This window comes from Alosa sapidissima, chromosome 4, assembly GCF_018492685.1.
Source record: "Alosa sapidissima isolate fAloSap1 chromosome 4, fAloSap1.pri, whole genome shotgun sequence".
Taxonomy (NCBI): domain Eukaryota; kingdom Metazoa; phylum Chordata; class Actinopteri; order Clupeiformes; family Clupeidae; genus Alosa; species Alosa sapidissima.
Window position 1 is genome coordinate 38,212,837 of NC_055960.1, and position 10,180 is coordinate 38,223,016.

The window sequence follows — 10,180 nt, forward strand, 5'->3', positions numbered from 1 at the left end:
AAACTTACCTTCAGCTGGTTTACCCAGCTTATGATGGTGATTCAGCTGGTTTTGCTTGTCGTACCACCTCAAGCTAGTCATTTTAGCTGGTGTTGCTGGTCTACACTGCTGGTTTAACTGGCCATGCCAGCTTATGTTGGTCATTTTAGCAAACCAGCATGACAGGCTGGTCACCAGCATGACCATCTTGCACCAGCTGTATCCCACAAGACAGGCTGGTCACACCAGCATGACCAGCTTCCTCAGATGGTCACGCCAGCATATTCAGCTGGTGGCCTAACCAGCTACACCAGCAAAGACCAGCATAAGATGGTTTCTAGCTGTTTTTTTCAGCAGGGACTACCAGCAGCATCAGCACTATGTAGTTAAGGTTTGAACACTTTTAGAAATGCTTTAGAAGTGAGAAACCCTGACCACCGCTGGGCAGACGGGTAAACACATTCCAAAGACTAGCCTGACAAACAGCACTCACAAAACACCAGTCATTGGGACCTTTAAAGTAGTGATGAGACATTCAACACTGAGGCACCGAAGCTTGTGTAAAAATGTAAATCAGGTTTCTCGGCTAAGTATACTTGCGTATACAAGGAATTTGGTCTCTGCATTTATCCCATCCCTGAATTAGTGAACACACAAAGCACACAGTGAACACACAGTGAGGTGAAGCACACACTAATCCGGAGCAGTGAGCTGCCTTGCTACAGTGGTGCTCGGGGAGCAGTGAGGGGTTAGGTGCCTTGCTCAAGAGCACTTCAGCCGTGCCTACTGGTCGGGGAGCCCTAACAGTACTGAGAATCGGGGAGCCCTAACCAGTAGGCCACAACTGCCCCCAAAAACTTTACTTGTATCACTCCCGCTAAGCAAATTCTTTCAACACAGTGTGTTGGAGCTTGTATTAAATTTGCATAAGCACGTGACTGATGACGTCCGAAGCTTCAAATGTCACGAAGGGTTTTGCTGGATTCGAAAGTTTGCTGCTGTCGTGATACCCCACAGGAGCAACACTGCTCTATTCTCTTCTGCATTAGACCGCTACGTATAGGATCCATGGTGTGTGTGTGTGTGTGTGTACGCGTGTGTACGCGCGTGTGTGTGTACGCGCGCGCGCGCGCGTGTGTGTGTGTGTGTGTGTGTGTGTGTGTACGTGTGTGTGTGTGTGTGTGTGTGTGTGTGTGTGTGTACGTGTGTGTGTGTGTACGTGTGTGTGTGTGTGTGTGTGTGTACGTGTGTGTGTGTACGTGTGTGTGTGTGTGTGTGTGTACGTGTGTGTGTGTGTGTGTGTGTGTGTGTACGTGTGTACGTGTGTGTGTGTGTGTGTGTGTGTACGTGTGTGTGTACGTGTGTGTACGTGTGTGTGTGTGTGTGTACGTGTGTGTGTGTGTACGTGTGTGTGTGTGTGTGTGTGTGTGTGTGTACGTGTGTGTGTGTACGTGTGTGTGTGTGTGTGTGTGTACGTGTGTGTACACACATACATGTATAGAACATCAGAACTGAGGGATGTAAATGTAAAACATCAGAACTGAGGGATGTACATGTAGAACATCAGAACTGAGGGATGTAAATGTATAGAACAGCAGAACTGAGGGATGTAAATGTAGAACAGCAGAACTGAGGGATGTAAATGTATAGAACAGCAGAACTGAGGGATGTAAATGTAGAACATCAGAACTGAGGGAAAGTACATCTATAGCACCACAGAACTGAGGGATGTAAATGTAGAACATCAGAACTGAGGGAATGTACATCTATAGCACCACAGAACTGAGGGATGTAAATGTATAGAACAGCAGAACTGAGGGATGTAAATGTATAGAACAGCAGAACTGAGGGATGTAAATGTAAAACATCAGAACTGAGGGAATGTACATCTATAGCACCACAGAACTGAGGGAAAGCGCATTTGGCTTCATCATGTTCACGTCCACACGGACTTGGTACCGGAGCTTTGAACTCAGAGCTAATCACCTGAGCTATGCTGATGACACGACTCACGTTTTGTCTCATGGGACTCTCGACATTTCCCTTTTTGCACAAACACGAGTAACTGACCGACTTCTAGATATATTAGACATTTAAATTGTTTACATTTGTGTTAGTAAAATGTATTTTGTTAGGATAAATGCAGGCTTTTGAATGTTAGACTGTGGAGATGGAGGCTTTTGAATGTTAGACTGTGGAGATGGAGAAAATGTTTAATCACTGTGTGGGCAGCAGAGGGCGCCAATCACTCAGACTCAACACAGGAACACTGAGGCAAATTCCTGCCTAAAGGAGGACCTCCCTGCAAGTGTTTGTGTGTGTGTGATAAGATAAGATGAAGATAAGATAAAGTATACTTTATTGTGTGTGTGATAAGATAAGATGAAGATAAGATAAAGTATACTTTATTGTGTGTGTGATGAGATAAGATGAAGATAAGATAAAGTACTTTATTGTGTGTGTGATAAGATAAGATGAAGATAAGATAAAGTATACTTTATTGTGTGTGTGATAAGATAAGATGAAGATAAGATAAAGTATACTTTATTGTGTGTGTGATAAGATAAGATGAAGATAAGATAAAGTACTTTATTGTGTGTGTGATGAGATAAGATGAAGATAAGATAAAGTACTTTATTGTTGCTCTCGCTTCACTCGCTTTCTGATTCTTTTCGCCGGCTTTGCCATGACGAATGTCTGGGAAACATCGCTACCTTGTTTTAGCCGGTGCCTGGCGTGTATGTGTGTAGTGCCGTAAAGCTATTTGTTACATTGGGAGACCTTGAGACTTTCTGACTCTAAAGCCGGTGCAGGCGCTAAGGGGAAGTGAGACAGACACCATTCAACCTGGAAAAAGTTTTAGAACCATTCCAATGACACCGAAGCTGTTAAGGTAAATTAAGCTAAAAAACTGCATAGTTCTCCTTTAATGTACCATGTAGCACAAATGCACACACGCACCACACACACACACGCATGCACGCACACACACGCGCGCACAAATGCACGCACACACACACACACGCACACACACACACACACACGCGCACAAATGCACGCACACACGCTCGCGCGCACAAATGCACGCACACGCACACACACACGCACGCAAGCACAGACGCGCACACGCTCGCGCGCACAAATGCACGCACACACACACACACACGCACGCACACACACACGCACACACACGCACGACGCACGCACACACACACACACAGAATAAATACGCATCCACTTCTGAAACACAGAGGTTCATATAGTTGATTCTGTTTAATGAGTATTATAGGGATTTGAAATGAAAAAACAACATTGAAGAAGCAGTAACACAGTTGACCACATGACGACCGTAACTAAGAGAGCGTAGGTCTTGCAAGTCCACTAAGACTGCGATCCCGCAGGGCAAGAAGGACGCGAAGCGACAGGATGATTACTATGGTTACTATGGTTACTCTACCATAAAGATCTGCAAAGAACTCAGAATAAATAAAGCCATTGAAGGGGAAAAGCGAGACGAGTTGTTCTTCTTTCAAAAACAGGTCACCTGATAAGAGAAGGGCTACAAAGATATCAAGGTAATAAAACGATATATCAAAGTCGCTAAAGGTAAATACTGTACATCATGTCCACCGTGTTGTTCTGGACGCCACTGCCCGGTCTCTATCCTGTCTGTGTGTTGCAGACATGAGATCACCTGGTCATTTTGGCGCCATGTTTCCAAAGTCCACAGCTCCAGATTCCGTTCCTATAAAATGCCCTTAGAGCTTAAGAGGCAAAACCTCAATCTGAACGGGAATCGAGGAGGATCCACAATAATGGCCGATTTTACAACAGATATAGAGCAAGCAAATGCTATTCGTTATTTCACTGATGAGCTTTCTCCAACACTTAAAGAGGTGTCTACATAGGTTACAAGCGTCTGTAGATCTATTTCAATATTCATGTTGGTTTATGGTCATTTTAAAAACAATCAAGGAAGGAAAATGCACAATACTATTTCTTTCTTAAAAGTGCAATTAATTTGTTGCAGAGTAAAAAAATATACATTGGTATCTGTATATAAGTAGAAATGTTATTTCATAAACCGCTTATACATGTTTATGTAAACGGAGTGCTCACCCAAACAATAAAAAATAAAAAATGTAATTTTTCATTCTTTTATAACTCTGTCTTCATTTATCATTCTGTCAATTCAAACCACGCAAGGGGCCTCGCAGAAGAAAATCAACTCCGTCAGGAAGATATGTGGGATGACATCTCTGTGAAACATGTCGTACAGAACCGCACTCATATTTGCTCTTCTCCGCTTCTTATCTCTCTATAATATAACATATGTTGAACATGAATGCTAATTAGTATTACTTGCATAAATATTGATGTTAAGGACAAATGGTATGACTGAGTTCAGATTAATACTTGCCAATACTTCAGGTCTTTCTGTATATAAGAACAAAAATACAAATACAAGAAGCTTGTTTGTAAATGTAGATCTCTATGCAATGGGAGCCTGTGGTTGCCGTACATGCAAGATGGCTGAGAATAATTACCCCTTAACAAAAACAAGAAAAGCTCAATCACTGCAGTTCCATGTCCTGGTTTGTAAGTACGACCTTGTGACTATGTGCACAGGGTGCATCAGTGGCAGGAGCAGAGCATCTGCCCACGTCCGCTACTGCTGTCGCCGTGGTAACGGAGGCAGAGGATGCAGCGGTCCACACGCGTATATATTCAAGTAAACACCTTTGCACTCAGAAATAGCTTATGTGACATGAAACGTCCTCGAATAGCTTAGGATCCTGGTGTCCACTGTGAAAGCCTGTCCGGTGAAGGATCCTGGTGGTGCATTGTGAAAGCCCATCCAGTTCTGGGTTCATCGTGTTAGCCTGACCATCTCAGGTACCAGCGGGCCCGGTGCTGGTTTGGCCCAATGTCAGTCCGGCCTGAGGTCAGTTTCCATAGTTACTGTTGCAATCACCATTAGCGTCATTAACACACACACTTCTGTGTGAATTGTCTGAGTGTTCTGATATATTTGTTCTGGTGTTTATACAAAGCATATTATCTAGATAAGTCTTCAGATCCTCCTGACACACACACACACAAACTCTCTCTCTCTCACACTCACTCACACACACAAACTCACTATCTCCATCTCACTCACTGTCTCTCTTTCTCTCTCTCACACACACACACATACTCACTCTCTCTCTCTCTCTCTCACACACACACTCTCTCTCACACTCACTCACTCTCTTTCTTTCTCTCACACACACACATACTCACTCTCTCTCTCTCACACACTCTCTCTCTTTCTCTCTCTCTCTCTCACACACACACACTCTCTCTCTGTCTCTCTCTCTCACACACACACACACATGGCTGTTCTGTGCTCAGGTTAAGAGATATCAGCGTTTTCACTCTGCTCTCCCTGTCTGTGTGGTGTGTGTGGTGTGTGTGGTGTGTGTTGCGTGTGTGGTGTGTGTGGTGTGTGTGGCGTGTCGTCGGTGCCCGTGTGTTTGGGCCCCAGCTGGCCCTGGAGGTCCCTGACCACACGCTCCAGGTTCTGACGAGCCTCTCGCTCCCTCTGTAGATCTGACCGCAGCTGCTCACGGTCCTCCTCCGCCTTCTGCAGTTTCACCTGCAGGTCCTCAATCTGGACACACACACACACACACAAAGACACCCTAACCATATTAGATTTAAACACATCACACTACTCACACTCACTATCACAAACATTACTGTAAACACTTTAAAAGACTACATTACACACCCTCACTAAACATTCTCACACAGATACCATATTAAACACTCTCACACACATACCATATTAAACACTTTCACACACATACCATATTAAACACTCTCACACACATACCATATTAAACACTCTCACACACATACCATATTACAGTAAACACTCACACACATACCATATTAAACACTCTCACACACATATCATATTACAGTAAACACTAACACACATACCATATTAAACACTCTCACACATATATCATATTAAACACTCTCACACACATACCATATTAAACACTCTCATACACATACTTAAACACTCTCATACACATACCATATTAAACACTCTCACACACATACCATATTAAACACTCTCACACACATCATATTAAACACTCTCACACACATACCATATTAAACACTCTTATACACATACTTAAACACTTTCACACACATACCATATTACAGTAAACACTCACACACACACCATATTAAACACTCTCACACACATACCATATTAAACACTCTCATACACATACCATATTAAACACTCTCACATACATACCATATTACAGTAAACACTCACACACATACCATATTAAACACTCTCACACACATACCATATTACAGTAAACACTCACACACATAACATATTAAACACTCTCACACACATACCATATTAAACACTTTCACACACATACCATATTAAACACTCTCATACACATACCATATTAAACACTTTCACACACATACCATATTAAACACTCTCATACACATACCATATTAAACACTCTCACATACATACCATATTACAGTAAACACTCACACACATACCATATTAAACACTCTCACACACATACCATATTACAGTAAACACTCACACACATAACATATTAAACACTCTCACACACATACCATATTAAACACTTTCACACACATACCATATTAAACACTCTCATACACATACCATATTAAACACTTTCACACACATACCATATTAAACACTCTCATACACAAACCATATTAAACACTCTCACACACATACCATATTAAACACTCTCACACACATACCATATTACAGTAAACACTCACACACATACCATATTAAACACTCTCACACACATACCATATTAAACACTCTCACACACAAAACATATTACTGTAAACAATCTGTTCTTTCTATTCTGAGGTGTTAACTCCTAGGTGTCTCACCTGTGTGGAGTAGCTACTAATCACATACACACACACACACACACACACACACACACACACACCTCATTACACACACTCACCTGTGTGGAGTAGCTACTAAACACACACACACACACACACACACACACACACACCACATTACACACACTTACCTGTGTGGAGTAGATAAACACACACACCACATTACACACACTCACCTGTGTGGAGTAGCTACTAAACACACACACCACATTACACACACTCACTCACTAAACACCCCGATTCATGCTACACACACTCACCTGTGTGGAGTAGCTACTAAACACACACACCACATTACACACACTCACTCACTAAACACCCTGATTCATGCTACACACACTCACCTGTGTGGAGTAGCTACTAAACACACACACACACACACACACACACACACACACACACCACATTACACACACTCACCTGTGTGGAGTAGCGTGCCCGTAGGCAGTCGGACTCACAGTCGCGCTCACACACGTGCAGCTGGCGTTCTCTCTCTAGCGCCCTCTTGAGCCGGCTGCAGGCCTCGCTGGCGTGGCGCACCCTCCGCTCGCTCTCGGCACGCAGGCGCTCCATCTCCTTACGCAGGCTCCGCTTGGCCTCTAGCGCCTCCCGCAGGCGACCCTTCTTCGTCACACGCACAAACTCCAGCTCCTGAGGGCCACAGGGACCGTTAGACACAGACACACACACACACACACACACACACATGCGTGCGTACATGCGCACAAACTCCAACTTCTGAGGGGCACAGGGACCATTAGACATAGAACCACACATACAGACAAACACACACACACACACACACACGCACACACTCACACACACACACACACACTGTAGAGCTGTTACCTGCTGCAGGCTGCGTTTGGCCTGCAGGGCGGCGTTTAGCTTCTCCTCCTGTTTGAGTCGCATTCTCAGCACGTCCTGTAGGAAGCGCTCTCGAGCCTCGCGCGAGTTCAGGTCTCCCTGCAGCGTGTGCCGCAGCACTTCCAGCTCCGAGTGCCCCGCCCCACTCAGCGAGCTGACCAATCCCCTGCTGGATGGCAGCGAAGGGGGAGGAGCCAGAGAAGAGGAGGGTCTGGGCACTGTGGGGGTGAAGGGGGGGGGGGGGTAATAAGAGAGTTTATTTTATTTTATTCCTTTCATGTGTAGTGCTTAAGTCTTAACCCTCTAACCGCCCATGTTGCAATATTGTGACAAGCGTCATTACTGAATAAAACACACAATAGACGCGAGTACAGTGTAAAATCTCATTTGTACTCTTGACCACTAGTTGGCAGACACCCAGTATTCAGGAAGCTCGCGAAAAACATGCGAGAAACACACGAAGAAGATGTGCATTTCCTCCATAACGTGGAAATGATGCGGGCCATAGTTTTGCGCAAATTGAAGCAGAAATACACCAAATGTTGAAAAAAAAATTCACGTGTGATGAGGTCTTGGATCTGTTATTCACCTATGCTGATTCTGAAGGAGAATATCTGCCTTTTGGAGGATATGATCGATCGTCTATTGACTGATAGTCACAGAGCATCTGTGAATGGAGGTGCGTCTTTGTCTCAGTGTTCACTAAGCATACCATGCTTATTTCGACCCTCTGCCCAACATAGCTGGAGGTGCCAGTGACAATAGTGATGATAGTGTCCGTAATGGACGTGGTATAGACAGCAGGGGTTGTAAAAATAGGGCTCTGAAGAACTTCAAAGTCACCCGCGATATGAAACTGATTTGACCAGGTTACTTTATTGTATAGTAGCATAGGGTTTGTGATTATAATAATAGTTTACTATTGTTGGTTTACATGCGACTGTTTTCCTGTTCATTTGTTATGTCGGTGAAATCACAAAAAAAGAAAGTAAAACTGCTCAAATATGTTCAACATCTAGTATTTACTGAAATGTGCATAATTCACGGTGGTTGCCATCCAGTGACGTCATAATATGCAAATTAGATGAGTACATTTACCCCCTTCATAAACTTCTGGTCATACTCAATGATTTCCACATTTACAGTAGGACTTTATCTCTGACCACTTGCAACCCATGGCCTTTTGAAATTTTGATGTAAAAATCCAATTTATATTTTTTAAACCCTGGCGGCTAAAGGGTTAAGGAAAATATATTGGCCATGAAGCTTTCTTGAATTTAAAAGGAAAAACGACATGCTGAACAAGAGTGCCCTCTGCTGGTGACCCAGAGGAGCACAGTTTGGCAATGCAGTTCACATGAGCTTGGAGCCTGTGAGCCACTGAACTGAAGTAAATGCTTTATTCTATGATAACATAAAAAATCAACCAAAAATGTAATCATTTCTATAGCCTACAGGCAGCTTCCCGTGATGTTATACCGCTGCATTTCTCACATCAGTCAGCAGGTGTCAGTGCTGCTCTAAGAGTCACTCAAGCTCCTCCCTCTCACAGGACACAGGCTCAGAGTTCCTTGTGTCTTCCCTCCACACACACATCACACTATTAAACTACTATAAGCACCAGGAATGTGTGTGTGTGTGTGTGTGGTGTGTGTGTGTCTGCATGTGTATGTGTCTGCATGTGTGTGTGTGTGTGTCTGCATGTGTGTGTGTGTTTCTGTTTGCATGTGTGTGTGTACACACTCACCATCCTCACAGTTGTCCACCTCGATCTCTCCATCCGCCCCGCTGTCCTCGGACGGCTGGTTGTCCGTGGCGGGGGTGGGTTTGGACGCTTGGGGGACGCTCTCTCCCGCCGGACATTTCTGGGGCGTTCTGAAGGGGTCCCCTGCCACCCCAGTAGAATTCCGCTCCTGGCTGGACGCTCGGGGGGTGGGGGGTGACGTGTCCTTCTCGTTCTGGGGGCTCCTGGGCCGCGCGGGGTGGTCAGAGTCCTTACAGGACAACCTGTCACACACACACACACACACACACACACACACACACACACACACACACACACACACACACACACATTTGAGTTCTTTATTTGAATCCACCAATCAAATTTCTACAGAAAGGATTCAAATATTCTCAGAGGTGATACAGCTTTGACACAATAAAGGGTACATAAAGCACAAACACACTCACACACACAAGGTACAAAAACATCACCTACACCACACAGCAAGACTGCCTATCACACACACACACACACATACACACACACACACACAACCACACACACACACACACACACACACGGGTTCATAAAGCATGGCCTACGCCACACAGCAAGACTGCCTAT

General features: G+C 44.3%; 1 protein-coding gene across 1 annotated transcript in view; it reads right to left on the minus strand.

Moving 5' to 3' along the window:
- Positions 1-5,234: 5,234 nt before the first annotated feature.
- skib (v-ski avian sarcoma viral oncogene homolog b) overlaps positions 5,235-10,180 on the minus strand; it is a 54,362-nt gene continuing 49,416 nt past the window's right edge. Inside the window, exons 4-7 of the mRNA XM_042088729.1 lie at positions 9,581-9,840; positions 7,816-8,051; positions 7,387-7,617; positions 5,235-5,632 (exon numbers count right to left, since the gene is read on the minus strand). Of these exons, the coding sequence (XP_041944663.1) occupies positions 5,375-5,632; positions 7,387-7,617; positions 7,816-8,051; positions 9,581-9,840 (985 nt within the window). The 3' untranslated portion in view covers positions 5,235-5,374. The remainder of the gene's footprint in view (positions 5,633-7,386; positions 7,618-7,815; positions 8,052-9,580; positions 9,841-10,180) is intronic.